This window comes from Anser cygnoides, chromosome 24 (genome assembly GCF_040182565.1).
Source record: "Anser cygnoides isolate HZ-2024a breed goose chromosome 24, Taihu_goose_T2T_genome, whole genome shotgun sequence".
Taxonomy (NCBI): domain Eukaryota; kingdom Metazoa; phylum Chordata; class Aves; order Anseriformes; family Anatidae; genus Anser; species Anser cygnoides.
Window position 1 is genome coordinate 6,990,613 of NC_089896.1, and position 20,556 is coordinate 7,011,168.

At 54.1% G+C, this 20,556-nt stretch overlaps 1 protein-coding gene across 28 annotated transcripts in view; it reads left to right on the forward strand.

The window, feature by feature from the left end:
• Window positions 1–19,938, forward strand: part of MACF1 (microtubule actin crosslinking factor 1) — a 142,871-nt gene extending 122,933 nt beyond the window's left edge. For 19 of the 28 annotated variants that reach the window (XM_066982410.1, XM_066982422.1, XM_066982411.1 and 16 more), the window contains 27 exons: window positions 76–177; window positions 618–719; window positions 826–999; window positions 1,106–1,261; window positions 1,417–1,614; window positions 2,233–2,361; window positions 2,682–2,855; window positions 3,691–3,846; window positions 3,973–4,179; window positions 4,311–4,430; window positions 4,656–4,825; window positions 5,015–5,174; window positions 5,883–6,077; window positions 6,828–6,956; window positions 7,341–7,484; window positions 7,671–7,859; window positions 8,235–8,352; window positions 8,913–9,076; window positions 10,266–10,428; window positions 10,588–10,742; window positions 10,996–11,070; window positions 11,855–11,872; window positions 14,085–14,202; window positions 15,362–15,573; window positions 16,116–16,226; window positions 17,991–18,114; window positions 18,381–19,938. In XM_066982410.1, the coding sequence (XP_066838511.1) occupies window positions 76–177; window positions 618–719; window positions 826–999; window positions 1,106–1,261; window positions 1,417–1,614; window positions 2,233–2,361; window positions 2,682–2,855; window positions 3,691–3,846; window positions 3,973–4,179; window positions 4,311–4,430; window positions 4,656–4,825; window positions 5,015–5,174; window positions 5,883–6,077; window positions 6,828–6,956; window positions 7,341–7,484; window positions 7,671–7,859; window positions 8,235–8,352; window positions 8,913–9,076; window positions 10,266–10,428; window positions 10,588–10,742; window positions 10,996–11,070; window positions 11,855–11,872; window positions 14,085–14,202; window positions 15,362–15,573; window positions 16,116–16,226; window positions 17,991–18,114; window positions 18,381–18,637 (4,020 nt within the window). In that variant the 3' untranslated portion in view covers window positions 18,638–19,938. The remainder of the gene's footprint in view (window positions 1–75; window positions 178–617; window positions 720–825; window positions 1,000–1,105; window positions 1,262–1,416; window positions 1,615–2,232; window positions 2,362–2,681; window positions 2,856–3,690; window positions 3,847–3,972; window positions 4,180–4,310; window positions 4,431–4,655; window positions 4,826–5,014; window positions 5,175–5,882; window positions 6,078–6,827; window positions 6,957–7,340; window positions 7,485–7,670; window positions 7,860–8,234; window positions 8,353–8,912; window positions 9,077–10,265; window positions 10,429–10,587; window positions 10,743–10,995; window positions 11,071–11,854; window positions 11,873–14,084; window positions 14,203–15,361; window positions 15,574–16,115; window positions 16,227–17,990; window positions 18,115–18,380) is intronic. The other 9 variants (XM_066982418.1, XM_066982420.1, XM_066982406.1 and 6 more) reach the window with 3 other exon arrangements.
• The last annotated feature ends 618 nt before the right edge of the window (window positions 19,939–20,556 follow it).

Sequence of the window (20,556 nt, forward strand, 5' to 3'; positions counted from 1 at the left end):
AAAATCAGATAGGAGCAAGTGAGAGCTCAAGTGGAAAAGCCTAACAAATTTTGTGGGCAATCTTGTGTTCTGCAGATGAACAATGCGTGGGAAAATCTAAACAAAACTTGGAAGGAAAGGCTTGAAAAGCTCGAAGAAGCCATGCAGTCGGCTGTGCAGTACCAAGATACTCTTCAAGTAAGAGATAGGGCTGTTTATGTGTGGTGGGTAGACGTGGGAACATCACCATGAATCCTCTCCCTGAAGCTGTACTAGGATTTGCAGTAAAGCAAGGCAGGAAAATGTCTCCTGTGTGACTGTTTACAGCCTCTGTTAGACCCTGATCTTACCAACCAGCTCCAAAGAATAGCAAATGTTTGACTGCGTTTGTTTTTCCAAGTCTGCCTTTGCTTCTGCACAGCAGAGCAGGATGAGCCTGGCTGCCATCGCTTTCTTATAGAGGAAGCAGGGAGGTGAAAGACCTTGCAGAAGTGTGTGCTGGAGGGAGGCATCTCTGCCCCCCAGGGGAAAGTTTGGTGGCTGCATGGTGATGAGGGCACCTGCCCCATTTTCCCAGCTGGCTGTGGGAGAGCGTTGTTTGCCTTTCCCTTTGCTAACGGTGTCTGTGCTCATTTCAGGCCATGTTTGACTGGCTGGATAATGCTGTGATTAAACTCTGCAACATGTCTCCTGTCGGCACTGACCTCAACACAGTTAAGGAGCAAATGAACGAGATGAAGGTACGCGGGCGGAGTCGGGCCGCTTCTCTGGTGCTTGCTTTACATCACAGAGCTCTCGCTCGAATGATTCATTTCTTTCTGGTTTTTGTCCTGCTTGTTTTGGCAGGAGTTTAAAATGGAGGTTTACCAGCAGCAGATTGAGATGGAAAAGCTTAATCACCAAGGTGAACTGATGCTAAAAAAAGCTACAGATGAGACAGACAGAGACATCATAAAGGAGCCGCTAACAGAGCTGAAACATCTCTGGGAGAATTTGGGCGAGAAAATTGCTCACAGACAGGTACAGAGGAGATCTGGGCTCTTACCAGTGCGGGGTTGAAATTCATTCAGATGCTCCCCCTCCTTTCTGACTTAAACTTTCCTTTTCCTTCCCTGTCATTGCCCAGCACAAGCTAGAAGCTGCTCTTCTGGCACTTGGGCAGTTCCAGCACGCATTAGCAGAGCTGATGGCATGGCTGACCCACACAGAGGAGTTGCTCGATGCACAGAAGCCCATCAATGGAGACCCAAAAGTCATCGAGGTTGAACTTGCAAAGCACCATGTGAGTAGTCTCACTCTATGTCACTTTTTGATCCATTCCTGTTGCACAGTTTTCTCTCATGAAGGGTTTGAGTTGGTTCAAGTCCGCAAGAGCACGCTGGAAGTAACAGGGCGTTTACGGAGATGTCCAACATTTGCCCGACGTGTCTCATGTAGGTGCTGAAGAACGATGTCTTGGCCCACCAAGCCACCGTGGAGACAGTGAACAAAGCAGGCAACGAGCTCCTGGAGTCAAGCGCAGGGGATGATGCCAGCAGCCTGCGGAACCGCCTGGAGAAGCTGAACGCGTGCTGGGAGTCAGTGCTGCAGAAGACGGAGGAGAGGGAGCAGCAGCTGCAGTCCACCCTCCAGCAGGTCAGGGCACATGGCGGGTACTGGCCTGCGCAGAGGGGAGCCGCTTCTGGAGCGAAGGGGAGAGGAGCTGGAGACCCTGGGCTTTCAATGCCGTGCTTTCCATCTAACTGTCCTGGAGCAGTGCAGTGCCTGCCCGGGGATGCAGCAGCATCAGGCACTGCTGCGGGTGCAAGCTCGGCTGGCCCCACGCGGCGCTGACCTCCCCTCCTCTGCCCTGGGGCAGATCAGCAGCGTGCTGCATCTTCCCTGGTTTTGCCTCAAAATAGTCCACAGGTGTTTGTCACCCTGAGCTGAAAAATTAATTATTTCTCTCTTGCAAGAAGATGGGGCTTTATGGTGGAAGTGCAGAGGGACTTTTACCTTCTCAAGCTAGAGATGCGCTAGCTTCACAGTGAGATTTAGAAGCAGGTGGTTTTTTGTTTGCAAAACCAACTGTGTTTTGTTTATTTGCCAGACTGATATGGTTAAGGGGGTACCTTGTGCATCCCCTCTTAACGCGCTGTTCAATCCAGCTCTGCCTCTTTATCTGGTTTTGAAGCAAGCACAGCGTTAACCCTGGCGCATGATCAATGGTGGCTGATGTCATCTGATGGTGGCCGATTATATGTTCCCGAACAGGCCCAGGGTTTCCATGGTGAGATTGAAGACTTCCTCCTGTGGCTAACGAGAATGGAGAGCCAATTGTCTGCATCGAAGCCCACGGGAGGTCTGCCAGAAACTGCCCGGGAACAGCTCAATGCCCACATGGTAATTTCTTGGGGCAGATTTTTAGTACTTTCAATTCCACAAGCTTTTGTCTGTCAAATATCAGCATCAAAACTTCTCCTTTATGTGTTTGATGGGAAGGGAGATGAGAGCTTCTCTGCTCTCTTACAGATAAATTTGCACTTGATGCCTGGACAAGCATCACAATGCTTTAAGCACCGTCCTCTGCTCAAAGTGGCACGCTGCTGTCACTGTGCTGCCTACCCAGAACTTAATTTTCTCATCACTTTGAGTTGCAGGGAACTGCAGCCCCTTTCTGAGCTCCTGCTTTGTCTAACGCTTCGGTGCTGCCTCGCTTGCAGGAGCTGTACGGCCAGCTGAAAGCCCAGGAGGATGTGTACAGCCAGCTGCTGGCCAAGGGGCGACTGATGCTGCTGAACCGTGATGACTCGGGCTCCGGCTCCAAGACGGAGCAGAGCGTAGCGCTGCTGGAGCAGAAGTGGTGTCTGGTCAGCACCAAGATGGAGGAGAGAAAGGTAGTGTTTGCAGAGACGCCGTCCATCCTTACCCCACGAGCTGGTCCAACAGCAGGTGCCCCCTGCCTGCTGCTCTGTTCTACCCTGACAGTGCATGGAGCCAGACAGAGCTGGAGAGGAGGGTTGTGCTTTTTTTTTTAATAACCTCTCTTGGGTCGCACAGGTTGAATTTGTCATCTAAATGTCAGGCTGAATTTGTCATCTAAGCTGTCTGAGAGCTGAGCTGTTATTTATTTCTACATAGTTGTAAAATTTGGTTAAATCACACAGAAAATGAGAGTGAAATTGCATTTGGATTAATTTTGAGAAGGGGTGGTAAGAAACTTGCAGCTCTGAAAGACACGCTTTGTTGGTCCTCTGTGTGAGACAGCAGGCCAAATCCTCCTCTGAGCTGACTCCATTCTAGTGTTTTGGCCAGTGATGAGATAAAACAAGGGACGCGGTGGCCTCAGCCCAGAATAAATTTGTGGTGCTGCAGCTGTTGCCATCGAAATGTCATCCACCTCCCATTTACTGAGAGCTCTTCCCATGGTGATCCCTTTCTCGGGAAGCTGAGGGCGACGCAGCTGCTTGTGTGTCGATAATGGAGTTGTCTCCCCTTTCACGTGCGACTCTCGCCCGTGGGTTTTGAAAGAAACCAATTCTGAAGCGGCGGCTTTCATTGAAACCTCCTCGCCTTGGTAAACAAGTCGTGTTTCCTGGCTGAGCCGACAAGGTTCCCATTAGAGGCGCGTTTCAGCAGGGACACAAAGCCTGCCCTTGTCTGTGAAACCGCAGATCGGGAGCTCTCGCCCTCAGTGTTGGTTTTTTCCCCCCTCCCTCCCCACTGCTGTAGGCGAAGCTGGAGGAGGCACTTGCCCTGGCCACGGACTTCCAGAACTCCCTCCAGGACTTCATCAACTGGCTGACGCTGGCTGAGCAGAGCCTAAACATCGTGCCCCCGCCCAGCCTCATCCTCAGCGCCGTGCTGGCCCAGATCGACGAGCACAAGGTGCGCAGGATGGCTTCACGGGGTGGTGGGAGCAAGTGTGGGACCTGAACCCTGACCCGTGCACAAGGTGCTTGTGGGCACGTCCAGGGCTCCTTATGGATAGGAGCACTTCTTTGCTGTTTGCAGGTGTTCGCCAACGAAGTGAACGCTCATCGGGATCGCATCATTGAGCTGGACCAAACTGGGAACCAGCTGAAGTTTCTCAGTCAAAAGCAGGACGTGGTGTTGATCAAGAATCTGCTGGTGAGCGTCCAGTCCCGCTGGGAGAAGGTCGTGCAGCGCTCAGTGGAGCGGGGCCGGGCTCTTGATGATGCCAGGAAGCGAGCCAAGCAGGTGAGGAACACGGGGAGGGTGCAACAGACCCCGAGGCACGGCCAGCCTTGGGGGCAGGAGGTCCCGAGACCAGAACGGGACTGGAGGCAGCTTCAGTGTGAAGTTTCAAACTTGCTTCTGTTTCTTTGCAGTTCCACGAAGCTTGGAAGAAGCTGATTGATTGGCTGGAGGATGCAGAGAATCACCTGGATTCCGAGCTGGAGATTTCCAATGATCCTGACAAAATCAAGCTCCAGCTCTCCAAACACAAGGTAGAGCTCTGATGATGCAAGACTGGCACTGGCTGTGGGGTGGGAGGGCAATTTGTCAGGAGGGAGCGGGGCAATATCTCCTCTGCTCTCAGAACAGGGGAAAGGCATGGCCGTGCTTACTGCTGCAGTGGAAAACCTACAGCCAGGGATCCACACAAGAGCCATGTATCTTCTTTGCGAGGTCAGGCTTTCTGAAGCAGTTTTGTTTTCTCTCCCCATTCCCAGGAGTTCCAGAAGACACTGGGTGGAAAGCAGCCTGTCTACGACACCACCATCAGGACGGGCAGAGCCCTCAAAGAAAAAGCCTTGCTTCCAGATGACACTCAAAAGCTGGACAATTTACTGGGAGAAGTCCGGGATAAATGGGACACAGTGTGCGGCAAATCTGTGGAAAGGTAAATCCACCCCTGGTATTGTACCAGCAGTGCTTGTTTGCCAGGGGCTGGCAAAGCGGGGAGCAGTGGAAGGGAGGTTGGACTGAGAGCACATGGTGATTTTGTGGGGTGGTCAGAGGGTGGAGAAGTTTACTGGGCAATGACAAAAGGAGATGTTCGTGAAAGTTCACGGGGACATCTGTTTTTCAGGCAGCACAAGCTGGAAGAAGCCCTCTTGTTCTCTGGCCAGTTCATGGATGCGCTGCAGGCCCTGGTGGACTGGCTGTACAAGGTGGAGCCCCAGTTAGCTGAAGACCAGCCTGTCCACGGTGACCTGGACCTGGTCATGAACCTGATGGATGCTCACAAGGTGAGAGCTCCTTCTGCAGGTCTTCTTGGGGATGTGAGCAGAGCTCGTCTTCCCTGAGTGCCAAACAACAGAGGAGCCAAAGCTGGTGGCTCGCCATGGAGCTGCATGTCTCACTGCGTTGAGGTGGACAAGGAGGGCAAAAACAGACTGAACAAGAGGGAAGAAACTTTTCTGTTCCTGGAATGGTTTCAGGGCCTGGAGCTGTGTTCCTCCAAGACACTACCAGATAGATCTGTTGAGGATTTAGTTTTGAAGAGGTGGCTGAGTTTATAGTCCTCTATAAACTTTGGTCTTGGCAGTTCTCTCCAGCGTGTCTCAGAAGCTGGCGCTCCCAGTTTTGGATTAGGTCACACATGAAATCTCCAGGCAGGGCTTGGGCTTCTGCTCAAAGCAGCCGCTTGTGCTGCAGCCTGAGCTTTCTGCTCTGGGTCACGGCCACTCTGCAGGGTGCTGTGGTGGCAAGTCTGGGCTCCTGCCCTTCTCAGAGCCTTGACCGTGCTGAGTTCTCTGCCCATGTGCACTTAGGTTGAAACATGCTCAGGTGTTGCATGTGCTGGGCAGCTCCCAGCCTGCCTGCCATCCCACGTAGCTGGGCGGTGGGTGCACAACCCATGCTACAAACTATTCTAGATGTGGCCTCCAGTCTTATCCCGCCTGAAACAGCTCTCTGGGATTGACCCATTTGGCTTTTGCCCACTCTTCCTTCAGGTCTTCCAGAAGGAGCTGGGGAAGCGCACGGGGACTGTCCAGGTGCTCAAGCGCTCCGGCCGGGAGCTCATCGAGAACAGCCGGGATGACACCACCTGGGTGAAAGTGCAACTGCAAGAGCTGAGCAACCGCTGGGACACAGTGTGCAAGCTGTCTGTGTCGAAACAAACACGCCTGGAACAGGCCCTGAAGCAGGTGAGCAAAAGGCTACCAGTGGAAATGGGTTTGGAGAGCTTTGCCCGTGCCGCAGGGCTGTGCCCTGGGGTGCGACACGGATGCCTCCCTTGGAGAAGATGCGCCAGGCGCTTCCCCCTGTGCCCAGGCAGAGGCAACCAATTTCCTGGCTAAGCAAGACACCCCAGTCCTGTAGCAGTTACCAGCGAGAACTGCAAAGCAGCACCAGTTCCTTACCTTTTCCTCAATGAAGAGCCAATAAAGGCTTGTTTGAAAAGGGAGGATGGAAAGATCTTGCTGATGTACGCAGCAGGCAGGTGGGAATAGGCTGCTGATCAGAGGCTGTTCAGGCTTGGTTTTGCTAAAGTCCAGTGCAAGAAAAAGACATTGAGCTGAACTTGAGCTGAAAGAAAGGTCAGAAGGCTCTTACGTAGATTTTATGTCAACTAGGCAATTTGCAGAATAAACTACCCAGGTGCCAAATTGGCCAGAGCACAGGTAGCTGGGCTGTTTTTAAAAACCACCGAGTTCTGGAGCGCAGCTGGTGCCAAGGAGAGGGCCAGGAGCATGACCGCAGCCTGTGGGTTCAGGGCAGAGCTGCAGAGCCCTATGCTGGTGCTGGGCAAGCCCAGGCCAACAGACAGGTCTTTCTTCTCTTTTCTTTTTCTTGTTTTAAAGTCCCTTTCAGCCCCTTGTCTGTCCAGCTCCCAACTGTGACTTGCCCGGCACGCGTCCCAGGGAGGGCTGATGCATGTGCTTCTGTGTCCGCAGGCAGAGGAGTTCAGGACGGCCGTGCACATGCTGCTGGAGTGGCTCTCGGAAGCAGAGCAGTCCCTGCGCTTTCGGGGAGCACTTCCCGACGATGCTGAGGCACTGCAGTCCCTCATCGACGTTCACAAGGTGACAGGGAGCTCTGGATCGCAGTGTGGAGCTGCCCTCGGGGTCAAGGGCAGGTGCCAGGAGCATGGGGCGGCTCTCTGCCTTCTCTTTTTAGAGCAACCTGAGCAAAATTTGCGGGCAACAATACTGCAAAATAATCCGTTTGGGCCTTGTTTAAGTTCCCGTGTTCTGTGTTTCAAGGGATGAAGAGAAATTAAATTGGCTTTATTTAAAAAAAAAAAAAAAAGACACCAGTTGGCTGGAAAATAATATGGGCATTAACTTTGATGGGAAGTGTTCCCATGCAGAGCTCGCAGGTGGGTGCAGGGTGGGGGCTGGCAGGGCTGGGTGGTCCCTGCCGTGTGCCAGCCCTTCACACCTGGCCCGCATGTGCCCCTCTCCCAGGAGTTCATGAAGAAAGTGGAGGAGAAGAGGGTGGACGTGAACGCAGCAGTGGGAATGGGAGAGGTCATCCTGGCCGCCTGCCACCCTGACTGCATCACCACCATCAAGCACTGGATCACCATCATCCGGGCCAGGTTCGAGGAGGTGAGTCCCCAGGGCCGCACTGTGCAAGGGACACCAAGAGCACGGGCTCGTGTCCAGCCAGCGTGGTCAGCTCTGGGACAGTGTGTCCCTGAGCTGCTGCCCAGCCCCAGAGCGTGCCCGTGTTGTTGCTTTTCATCCTCCTGGTTTCCCCTGCTGGGCTGATGGTCCTCTCGGCTCCTCCAACAGGTTCTCACGTGGGCCAAGCAGCACCAGCAGAGGCTGGAGTCTGCGCTTTCAGAGCTGGTGGCGAACGCAGAGCTTCTGGAAGAGCTCCTGGCTTGGATCCAGTGGGCTGAGACCACCCTGATTCAGCGGGACCAGGAGGCAATGCCACAAAACATCGATCAGGTCAAAGCCCTCATCACTGAGCACCAGGTACACCTTGTGCTGAAGCAAGTTTGCTTTTCTGTGCCACGGGGAGCATCGCAGGCCCTTGGAGAGGGCAAATAGGGTTTTATTCCTGCCGTGCTGTGGGGGAGGCACTGAATTCTGTTTAAGTCGCTGTTAAAATAGCATCTTGCACATCCCAAGCTGCCACTTAGGAGCAAAGCCAGCCCAGGGGATGAAATCAGGTGTTTGCAGACTCGAGTTAGAGCTGTGCAATTGCCTGACTGCGAGCCCACATCCCTCAACACACCTGTGTTCTCCGTGGGCTCGGCACGTCCAGGGAGAATCCAAAGCAACAGTGGCTGGAGGCCAAAACCATCTCGAAACTGCTCACATTCTCTTGTTGCTTCTGTGTTTTGACAGTCCTTCATGGAGGAGATGACACGGAAACAGCCGGATGTGGACCGGGTCACCAAGACGTACAAGAGGAAAGCCACTGAGCCCCCCCACGGGCCGTTCATCGACAAGTCCCGTAGCAACAGTACGTTCCCCTTCAGGGAAACATGTGCTATGGTGGGAGGAAGTGGAATACATAGGAAACTAATTAGCTCTGATTATCAATTACCGAGGCATCCTGCACTGACAGCCACCAGGAAGGCAGTTGAAGCTTGTCAGGAGGGGAGAATCCAGGTGGCAATTACAAAACCGCCTCTGCCAGGGGTGCTGAGCCTGCCCTCGTCTTGGTTGTCTCAGCGGCGCTGGGAGGCGCACACTGTCACTTCTCTTTGGGTTCTTCCTGCACTTCTTTTGTGATTTGTTATTTAATTAATTTGTTTTCCATACATTGCTTCTTGAAGGCAGAGTTCTCTGAATCCCCTGGTGCCAGGGAGCGCTGGCAGGGCTTGGGGTGCAAGCTCCTGCCCCGTCCTCCTGCCTGGGGACACGGCTCCAGCCTGCGCTGCCGTTCAGAGAGCAGCAGGGCTGTGGGAGCCTTTCTGCTTGAAATGCACAGTGCATTTCTTTGCTGCTTGTCCTTGACCGCTCGGACTGAGTGAACCCATCGACGCAACCTCAAACAATGCGTTTTCTCCCTTTTTCCAGGAAAATCTTTGAGCCAGGCTGCCCCCCCTGCAATGCCCATTATCTCCCAGTCGGAAACGAAGAACCCCCGGATCAACCAGCTCTCGGCCCGCTGGCAGCAGGTCTGGCTGCTGGCGCTGGAGCGGCAGCGGAAGCTCAACGATGCCCTGGACCGGCTGGAGGAGGTAACGGCCGCGCTGCCCGGCCGGGTGGGGAGCGGTGCCCGGGGGCTGCGCGCCGCCCTGGCACCAGAGGTGCTTGAAATTAGTGCTGCTGCTTAAATTGCCTGGGCCTCGCAGACTGTTCTGCTGCCTTTCTGAAAATGCCGAAAGAAAAAGGAAAAAAAAAAAAAAACTTCTAAAACATTACGGCTGGAAACTGCCTTCTTTAATTAACTGCACATTAATGAACTGCTTTGTGCTCCTGCAGTTGGTATCTATCGAGGTAATGACAGCCAGGCCTGCTTTATTCCTAGTAATTAGTTTAACTGATTAGTGCTACTGTATATATCTTTTCCAAACATCTAATGTAATTTTTGTTTTTATTTACGCTTAACAAAGCAGCTATGCCCAGAAGTGAGTGTTTTTGTTTTTCGTTGCTTTTTCTGTAGGTCAGTTCAGTTTATGCGTATTAATGTTTTTCCTTTGTTGCTTTTAACTCCAGGAATGTTTGTTTTGTTGTATTTTTTAAAATGTTCAGAATTGTTGCATTACCTCGCTGTAAGCTCTTTCAGCTGGTGGGGTTGTGGGAGCCCTTTTGGGGGGGGGGTGGTCAAAAGGGGTGTTAGTTTAAAAGGGGGGTGAGGGGCTTGTCCCAGCCTGGTGGCGTGGGCATTGCTGCCAGGGTTCGCAGCGCTGGGATGTGCCCCAGCTGCTGCCTTTCCTGGGAGATGAGCAAGAAAGCTTTCTGTGCTGCTTAACGGGGAAAGGGAGAGGGGAGACGAGCACCCACAAGGGTGGCGGCCGTGGGTGTTCCTCCCCGGCAGAGCGCGGGGCGTTGACAGGCGAGGTGCAGGCGAGGAGACGCCCCAGAGGTGTGCGGCGAGGCGGGTGTGTGTGCGTCTGTGTGCACGTAGCTAGCTCTGCGTCTGTGTCCGTACACGGCCGTGGGGGACGCTTCATCCCGTGTCGGTGCTGACGTGACGCCCGGTCCGCGTGGTGCTGTGGGCTGCGCTGTGTGTCGTGCTGTTCGGGGAAGTCCGTCCGAGCAGCCCCTCGTGAGCGGGGCTCAACGGGGTCAGCCCTCCCGGAGCTCGGGCACTGGGTGTTAGCGGGGACCTGGGCACGGTCCCCGGGAGGCTGGTGCAGAGGGTGCTGTGGAGCTGGGTGCCTTTCCTCCAGGGATTTCCCGCACTGACTCTCGATCTCCTTCCAGTTGAAGGAGTTTGCAAACTTCGACTTCGATGTCTGGCGGAAGAAGTACATGCGCTGGATGAACCACAAGAAGTCCCGCGTCATGGACTTCTTCCGGCGCATTGACAAAGACCAGGATGGGAAGATCACCCGGCAGGAGTTCATCGATGGCATCCTGGCCTCTAGTAAGTCCCCGTCTGCCTGAAACGGGCTCAGAAAACGGCCACCTCGTTGTGACGAGAGGCTGCTGCTGCTCGAGGACCGGGCTGCAGACCGTGCCCTGACGTCCCCAGCTCTGAGGGATGAGGTCTGCGCACCGGTTGCTCATTTCTTCCTCCTTCCAGAATTCCCCACAACAAAGCTGGAGATGACCGCGGTGGCCGACATCTTTGACCGTGACGGCGACGGCTACATCGATTACTACGAGTTTGTGGCTGCTCTCCATCCGAACAAGGATGCCTACCGCCCAACCACTGACGCGGACAAAATCGAAGACGAGGTGAAGCACCTGGCGGGGTGGGCGCTGTGGTTTGGGGTGGTTCAGGCTGCACGCTGGCGGGGGGGGGGGGGGGAAACAAAGAGGGAAGAAAGAGCTTTGCTGGTGCTGAGCCAAAATAATTCATCCATGTATTACCGGTACCTACTGTGCGTTTGAAAGAAAGGCTGCTTAGGTTTGTATTTTATCCAAGCAATGCCTTGTGTCAGGGAGACTCAGACCCTGGCCCCTTACCTTTCTTTTTTATCGGCGGCAGGTCACCAGGCAAGTGGCCCAGTGCAAGTGTGCCAAGAGGTTTCAAGTGGAGCAGATCGGCGAGAACAAATACCGGGTAAGGCAGAGGGCTCTGAACGCTGTCCCAGCGAGTGCCCCCCAGGGAGGTTACCCGTGGGCTGCCTGCAGCCCCCCGTGGTGCCCAGCCTGGTGGGAGCCCTGGCCCTAGCCCCAGGGACCCCTGGGGACCTCGCCCCGTGTCACACCGCGTCCCAGGGAGGCGGTGGTGCCTCGGCCGCGTTTGCCCAGCGCTGTGCCCGGCCCCAGGGCGTGCCCCACGCCGGGAGCTGCAGGAGAGCATAAAAGTGGCACTGTTCTGGGGAGGGCAGCATGAAGTGCTGCATTCAGTGCCGCCGCCAGCTGCCCTTGAAGTTCTTCTCGTGGATGAGTGTACCTTACGCCCGTGTTTTTCTTAGCTCGCTCCTGAAGAAGGAGAATAATTTCCTTAAAGAATCTCTTTGTAACAGGCTCGGTGTTTATGTTTCAAATTATTCACCGAGGTAAACTTCTGAAGCAAGCTGGCAGCAAACCCGCCTGGTTTCCTGCGCGTTGTTTTCAGGACTCGCGGCTCGGCACGGAGGGGCTGAGCCGCAGCGCTCCAGCTGCGCCGGGTCCCAGGCTCGCCGGGCGCGTTGCCGCGGGCCGAGCTGCGGCTGCTGCCTGAGAACCAAGTAGCAGAACCCCCACATTTCTAACTCCCTGCAGTTAACGGTTTTCGTGATTATTGCACTGTTAATCCCATAAAATGTTTTTCTTGTTTTTTTTCTTTTCTTTCCTCTTGCTCTTGACTTCCCCGCCCCCCTCCCCAACCCTTATCCCTCCACAACTTCTCTCCTCCGTAGTTCTTCCTCGGCAATCAGGTACAGTTTGCCTTGCAATGCTCTCACCTCTTCATAACAATCGTAGCTTGTGTGTCGTAACGCGCTCTGTCCTTTGTTGCTGTGGGAGGATGTGACCTGTAACGTGCTGCCTTAGAGAGCTTGTTAGCTGCTCGCAGAGCCTGGTACAGGGGCGTGCGCAAGCTGGGATCGCCATCCAAAAAAAATTAAGGACTGCATCGTGCAGGAAAAAAGGGAAAAGTTCAATGGGAAAAATCAGGATTTGACAGAAAGGGAGAGATCTCTCTCTCCTCGGCTCCTTTCTTGGCTACCCTGGGGATGTCGGTGGCAACCTCTGATGGTGCTGAGCCACGGCCCCCTGCAGCAGGCAGCGCTGCTGGGCAGGTTTCTGCTGCCCTCGGGGCACGGCTGGCCCAGACAAAAACACGGGGGTAAAACACGCACGAGGGCTGTACCAGGCTCTGGATGGGTTTGGATCACAATCACCATGGAATGAGAACACCAGGTCCACATGTTTAATCCTGTAGGTAATGATAACTAAACCTCCATCCCTGCTGCACCCGCTGAGTAACTCCTAACGGGAGCAAGGCTCGCACAAACCGCGCGTGTCCCCTTGGTGTGACCGCGGTTAGCGGGGCCGTGTGTCGAAGTGCCAGCTGCTGCGGTGCTCAGAGTTCTTGTAACAGGACTGGAGCAGCACATGTCCTTATGATGTGCCCACTGGCCCCTCACACAGGTTTATTTTTCACGTGGACTGATGGTGCCCTACCAAAAACATGCCCCAAAAGAAATAAGCTTGGATCTCTGTAGTGAACGGATCCAACAGAGCTTTGGCTTTGTTTTAGACAGTGATTTTAGAAACATTCTCAATGGCAACTGAAAAATAATGTAAATGTGGCAATGGAAATGAGAATTGACACATCCCTGGCTTTCCCTGGCACGGAGCAGCTGTGCTCCTCGGCTATCTAGAGATCCGTCTGCCCTGGAACATCACTGCCCGGCGGGCTGGTGTCCGCCCCGCTGACCGAGCTCTGAATGGGGTGCCCGAAGCATGCTGAGCCCTCAGAGTGAGGCAGCTCCATCCCAGCACAGCTGCAGCACCTCTCACAGCTGTGCTGGGGCGAGCGGGTTTTGGGAGGACCCCAAGCTGGGGACAGACCCCGCTCCAGCACCCCCGGGTGGCCGGGAACCTGCTCCCTCCTTTCCCCCCACCTGCAGTACCCCGTCTCGATGTGGCTTGCACTCTGTTTTCATTTTGTCTCTTGTTTTTTTGTATTGCTGTCCACCCAGGGAAAATGTTACTGCTTTTTTTTTTTTTGTTTTTGTTTTTTTAATCATTCTGAAGGTGGTCTTGCTTCCTAAGAGTGGTTCCCCGACCTCCTCGTTGGAGCAGGGGCTTTGTAGGGATGGGTGTAGGGCGACTGCACCCCCGCAGTGCAGGAGGCAACCAGGAGCCTGGGCTTGGCTCTCCAGGAGGCTCAGGGAGCTTTGGGAAACAGCCGCGTGCTTCTGATCCGGGGTGCACTTGTTTGAAATTGCAGGTGTTTCAAATCACTAATGTACATTGCAATCACTAATCAACATTTCTGCGGGATTCCTGCCTGGATTCCCATCACTGCACTCACTGAAACATCCTCACGGGGCGATCTCCGCAGCGGGAGCTTTGTGGCTGGTGGGGTCAAGTCTGAGGCTCAGCGAAATCCCTGGGCTTCAGACTTGATCCGAGGTTTCTCGCTCAGCGGTGACACAGCACTGCCTGCCTTGCTGTTTCACCAGCCTTCAGTGATCTGTATCGGCCATCTCTTTTCCAAGCAGACTGCACCAGGAGTGTCAGTGCATTGACAGCCTCTCTTTCTTTGATAACAAGAGGAAAACCTACAATTCGGGCTGCAAAAATCCATCCAACGGCCAAATTCCCAATTCTCATTTGCTGCTCTAAAAAATTCTGTCTTTTGCTTTAAAACTAAAAGATTTCGATAGCTGCATTATCTTAATACCAAGCAGCAGAAAAACTCCTGTAAATTGGTGCCAGCAAGGTATTTGATCCGTAAGAGCCTATCTGGGGAAACCGTAGAAGTATTCGATAGACCAATAACAGCATTTGGGACCACAGAATTTCCAACAGCTTAGTGGCAGGCGTGGTCCACGCGTTGCCCTGGTGCAGCCCGCAGTGGGAAGGAGCCGTGCTTCCCGACTCGTGGCCCTGTCTGAGTTCTGTTTCTTGGCTCCGCAGTTCGGCGATTCCCAGCAGCTGCGGCTGGTCCGCATCCTGCGGAGCACGGTCATGGTCCGCGTTGGTGGAGGATGGATGGCCCTGGATGAGTTCTTGGTGAAGAACGATCCTTGCAGAGGTAAGGCAGTTCCTGGGTTTTAGCAGCTGGTTGCCTTCTCTCCCAGTGACAGGAGTTTGAGAACTTTCCCTCTGTGGCTGTCGGTGGCCAGGCAGCACCAGGCACTCAGGGGAGCGGGTCTGGGCTATCCAAGCACGGGCAGGAACTGGAGAAAATGGATCCGAAGCAAACCACAAAACTGCAACTGCGAGGCACGTTGGGTGGGGGCGAAAGTACTGGAGAGAAAAATTAGCAAGGGTTGTGGCCAGGAACGAAGTGCATCAAGGTGCAAGAAGGCAGGAATCTGAAATTCTCTCCCGTCAGCAGTGCTGACCTCGGTGCCTTGTAGGATGAGAGGCTTTGCAAGAGGATCCCCAGCATGTTTCGTGGGAGGGGAGGCGGGATGAGCAGAAGTGCTCTGGCAAAGAGGAGAGCAGCCATCTGTGAAAGGGGGCCAGAGACCCTCCTTTCTGCCCCGCTTTTCCAGCAGGAAAGGAGCATTGAGCAGTTCTTACTGCAGCTCACTGCACGTGGTGGAGGTCGGGTCTGTTCTCCATATGCTCCTATCTCACCGGGGTCTCTGAGATGTTAATTGCTTCAGATGTGTCTTCTTCAGGCTGATGCTTACCCATTGCCTGCTTCTGTTATCAAATGGCTGTTGCTGAAAGCAGCATGATTTAAAGTGTGCCGCTTGCTTGGTGTAACCTTTAGGATTTTACTCGTGCAGCTCTGCTCCTTTGGCCTCCCCTGTTAACGCTTTGCAGCAGATGTTTTAGAGCGCTGACATCAAGGTTATTTCCATCCCTGGGTTATCTCAGCATGGTGCTGCTGTTCTGCAGTTGCTTCTTTGGCTTTGTGGTCCGTAAGGCATTGACTCTGAAATTGCTACCGCCTCCTACAAGGGCTGCTGCATGGCCTCGCTCTCTGCTGGGGCGCTGTCAGCTGGCCCAGGAGCTGAAGTCCACAGACCTTCTCCTGTGTGGTTGCCCCTTGCTTGTCAGAGGGAGACCCTCCAGCTCTTCGGGGCATTTGCTTGAAAATGTTAAGGTTGGCCTTTTGTGGGTGGTGGTCCCTTCTCTCTCTCACCTATCACCCAAAATAGATGAAGAGCCTCCCAAGCCCCAGTAACGATGTCAGGTCCGTGCAAACCTCAGCTCTCCTCTCTTGTGTCCCCTTCCAGCGCGAGGACGGACCAACCTTGAACTTCGAGAGAAATTCATCTTGCCAGAGGGGGCCTCCCAGGGAATGACACCGTTCCGGTCGCGGGGCCGGAGATCAAAGCCATCCTCCCGGGCTGCCTCCCCAACTCGGTCCAGTTCCAGTGCCAGCCAGAGCAACCACAGCTGCGCCTCCATGCCATCATCTCCTGCAACCCCAGCCAGCGGAGCCAAGGTAGGGTTTGGGCGTGAAGCCTTTCCCTTGCTGGTCCTTTAGAAGCCGGTGGCCTCCACGCCCGTCCCGGTGAGATGAGGTGCTGCAGGAGGTGCGAGGAGGAGGAAGGCTGGGGCCTCATCAGTGGTCATGGTCTCTGCTGGAAGATGTTCGTGGTGGGGTCTGCAGGAACAGTCCCGCTGGCTGTGTGGGTCGGGCAGGGTGGGATGGCTCAGGACGGATTTCCGCCTCGTTCCCCTGCACCACATCTGAGCAGAGCTCCCGCGGGCGGACGATCGCAGCGTGCTGCAGCCACGAGTCGGGCCAGGGCGCAGGGAGCAGTGACTGCCCAGCCTCTGCTGTCCCATCACACCGTTTGCCATGCATGTTTGAATTGCATCATTTGTTCGTTTGTTTTCCATTTTTGAATTTATGTATTTCCCGTTTGGTTCTCTCGTTTCATTTTAGTGCTGTTCTCCCCTCATTCCAGATACTTTTCTGTTTCGTTTTTTTTTTTCACTCACTCCCGCCTCTCCCCCCTCTCTGGATTTTCCATTTCACAGACTCCACATCACTTCTCTCGATGTTATGACAAACCCTGGTTGATAAACAGTAAAGCGGGCACCCCCCTGAGGGGATTCGATTATTCCGACTTCCAGCTCTCGAGCTCCGAGGTAGAGTATGGTCTCGTAGCCCCGAGGACCTGTCGGCAGGCTGGAGTGCGGCTCACAGAGAAGTCCTGCTTCCTTGCCTGTTTAACGCTTTCCTTTTGGTAGAGCAGCGCTTTTAGCACCGCTGACACGAGGCCTGTTAGCGTTTTTCATGGGTTTCTAACTCGGATTAAGCAAAGTGCCAACCTTACAGTAAAGCACAACGTGCAGACTGCTTGCAGTGCACGTTTACCTGTTTTCAAACCAAAAGAGTAACATTTGTCACGTTGTGCTTTTAAAAAAGAGAATATTTCCAAGCTTTAACAGCCTTTAAGCATTCAAAATAGGCCGCGATTGGCATTCAAAAACTGAAATTCAGCAGCCGAGTTGAGACTTGAAAATCAGCTACAGTGCATGCACAGTAACCACTGCCTTCGTTTCACGAAGCGATTGTGTTATCACCGTGTTGGTCATGCGTGGTGCGTCCGGCAGTAACGCAGGCTGGCTGCACTTTGACGCTCCGAGGATGAATTCAGGCCGACACTTCAATCTGCCGAACGTCCCAGCCTGCTTGCCAACTTTTCTGACCCTGTGAATATGAAATAATTGGGTAGATTTTAGTGATTCGCTGATGGCAATGGCAAAATAACTTGATCTTGCTTGAAAGTGCTTTCAAACGGAAAAGGCGTTCTTCTAGATCAGCAGAAGCGCAGGAGTACTTTCTGAATTGCCCTAAACCACCTGCTTGCTGCTGTAATGTGTTTCTGAACTAGGATCAAGGATGAGAATCGAAATCTGTGATGATGGGAACGGTACCTTCCAATCATGTGTTAATGGATTTTAATTCCCACTGAGACCGAAGGAGAGCCCGCTGCTTGGCTCCCCTTCTGCTTCCCTCTCCCCCATTGTGGCTCCAGTTTCACGAGATGTAAAGATTTTTAAGCTTCCCCAAAATCACAGTGTCGTGGGGAGCAGAGGGGAACCTCTCCAGCTGCTGCTGTAAGGCTCCTCGAGAGCCGCCCTGCGGCACCGCAGCACGCCGGCGGGGAGGTTGGGGTCGCAGGAGCGAGGTTTGGGGCACGCCGTGGGCTGGCGCTTCCCTGCAGCACCCTCACACCGCCCCAAAACTGATCTTTGGTTCACGATAGAAACTGGAGCCTCTTGTTCTGGACAGATGCGGGCACCTCTCCCTCCCCGTCCCCCCCCCCCCAGCCATCCTGCCCCTGCTTTGTTCTGCAGCACGGGAGCAAAGCTGCGCTGTGCTGCTCCCCCCTCTCCATCTGCAACATCTTAAAGGTCACGGAAAGCCCGTTTCATGCGTGTGGCACAGGACACGACCGAAGCCTCATGACCGAAGCTGATCCACAGCCTTCCGTGTGTCCGTTTGTCGCTGGTGTCTTGCTGTCCAGCTGTGCCCGTCCCCTGGGAGCCAGCGCAGCGTGCTGTGCGCGCAGAGCTGCCCACATATTTGGCAAGATGTCCCTCTCTCTTTGGGGAGCTCCTGATCCCAGGTGACCCTGTTGTCCTCCGGCTGGACAGCGGCTTTGCTTTTGTTCAGCCTGCAGCGCACAAACTGCCGCTGCCGTCCTTGTTCTCGGGATCCGGCTGCTTTTTGTTTTCCTTTTTGCAAGCGCTGCTGAAACGCCAGCTTGAGTTCTCCGTGACCGTTAAGATGGGTGTTCCTTAAATGTCCAAGTCCTTTTACTGCCCTGTGAGGTGATCTCGGCCGGTTACGGCAGGTCGCCGCGGTGCCATCTCAGCGATGCTCTCCGTGTGCTTCCTCCGCAGGTGACCCCGGCCGCGGGCAGCAAGCTGAAGCGCCCCACCTTCCACTCCAGCCGGACCTCGCTGGCGGGGGACACCAGCAACAGCTCCTCGCCAGCCTCCACGGGTGCCAAAGCCAGCCGGGCAGGTAAGCTGGGTGCAGGGGCTGAAAGCTCCCGCCGCGGCTGTTCCTTCTTGGCTGCTTATTTTGGGAGAGCAAATACCAACTGCCCGGGGAGCTGGCAGAGCCTGCAGCAAGCGGGGGACACTGATGCGTGCCGGGGGGGTGCCGCAGCAGGCGGGCTGTGTGATGAACCCCCCTTGGAGGGGCGATGTGCGGGCTAACGAGAGCGGCCGCAGCGGTGCTGCCGTTCCGCGTGCCGGTGCTCACGGGGCTCTGGGCTCCCCTCGCAGATCCCAAAAAGACAGCCAGTCGTCCCACCAGCCGTGCCGGGAGCCGCGCGGGCAGTCGGGCCAGCAGCCGGCGGGGAAGCGACGCCTCCGATTTTGACCTGCTGGAAACGCAGTCGGCGTGCTCGGACACTTCGGAGAGCAGCGTAGCCGGTGGGCAAGGCAGCTCGCGCCGGGGCATGGCGAAACCCTCCAAAATCCCAACCATGTCCAAGAAAACAACCACTGCCACCCCAAAAACTCCAGGCCCCAAGAGATAATACTGTACCCACGCGCTCCTGAAAGAAAGAAAACCCAACCTGTGTCCAATTTTTAACCCTACTACGTACATTGGATGTATATTTATTCTAAATGGGAGAAACTATATTGTTAAAAGTGTAAAAGAAAGTTGTGTTATGGAAGCTGCCTTATTTGTTTTTTTCCTTTTTTGTAAGTTACTATTTTCATGTGAATATTTATGTAGATAAAAATTGCCTCTTGGCGACCCCTGTTCAGAGAGGGGCCTGGAAAACTGAGATGTGGGAAGGAAAGAAAAAAAAAAAAAAAGAAAAAAAAAGGAAGCAAAAAAGGTCAAGATGTGAAAGTGTAAAGAAAAACTAACCTATAAATAGGATTTCTGCGCGGTGCAGGGTGTGAACCTGCTTTATCTTTTAGGATTGTTTCCTAAATGCATCTTTATAAACTTAACTTGCTGTCTCAGCAAGGTAAATTATATTTAAAAGCAAAGACCTGAATCCTACAGTGTTCAAGGAACTCTCTTTTGTAAATCACAGATACCTCAAGCAGAGAAACATGAGGTGAGGGGATTTGGGGCTTATGTTTCCATTTTTTTAAAGCTATGTGATTTTACCTGAAGAAAGCGGAGTTTGACAATAAAATTTGCACACACTACAGCTAAGGTCATTATAACTGCTGTCTTTAAAATACTGTCCCGGCAACTTCGTTTTTAAAGAACAAAAAATGCTGATGGGTTTGGGGAGGGGGTTCACGATAACGCTGTCCAGAAGAGAGCACGCTGGTAAGATTGCAGGTTTGGATCACAGACACGTCCCTTAGCGGTGGTGGGTCCCGCGGGTTAGAGGATTCTTCTGGATTTAAGGCCTAAGAGACGACCCACCTTGTTCCTTACAGGATTGCTATTTATCTGCATCTCTTTTCCTATTTATTATTTAACTGGTCATTCCACTTCCAACCAGGCTGAGATTGATGTGACCTCTGCTCCTAGAAGAAATCTGGACTTACACGCACAGTTGCTTGTCCTTGAAATGAGTCTCACCAGCACACTCGCTACAAGTCCTGTCTGGCTTTTGTACGCTACTTTTTCTTTGTAATAAAATCGAACTGACCAAGTGACCAGGAGATGGGCGGAGGGAGAGGGCTCAGCGGAGCCCCTGTATTTATTAAATATTGTTCCTCCAGCTCTGACCGTGTTGCTGTGTGATTCTCTCAATTGGTTTAAATTGAGGCAAAACTGAAGCTCTACCAATGAATTGTTTAAAAACCAGACACATTTTTGTATTAAAATTGCTTGCGGTAATAAACAATCTTGCCTCCTACTTTATTCCAGAGTGTTAGTGTTTGAGTCTGGGCGAGGGAGCTGTCCCGCACGCAGAGGCGATGCCTGCGCGCCGCCGTGCCTCCAACTCGCAGCAGCCGCAGGGCGTCTGCACGCAGCTTTCCTTGCAGAGCGGCGCAGGGACCATCTTCGCTGCCGGCCCCCAAACTGGGGGGGGCTCTGGGGTGTGAGGTGTCCCTGCTCCAGGCGTGTGGGTGCCCGCGGGTGAGGTGGGTGGATGCCCACCGCCTGCTGCAGTGGGCGTTTGCCAGCGGGATCGCCTGGTGGGGATGGGTGCTGGGGAGGTGGGTGCCCAGCGAGGTCAGCACCCAGGAGAGTGCATGGGGTGGGTGCCGGGCACGGCGGAAAGTGAGGTCGGTCCCTCAGGGGTGGGAGCACAGGGTGAGGGGTGCGGTGTCTGTGGGGTTGGGTGCACGAGTTGGGTGCCCGTGGGCTTGGGTGTGGGTGCCTGGGGGGGGGGGGTGCCTGTGGTTTTGGGTTTCTGGGGGTAGCTGCCCATGGGTTTGGGTGTCTGGGGTTGGGTTCCCGTGGGCTTGGGTGTCTGGGGGGTGGGTGCCCGTGGCTTTGGGCACCCGCAGCGGTGAGCATCCCAGGGCCGGGTGC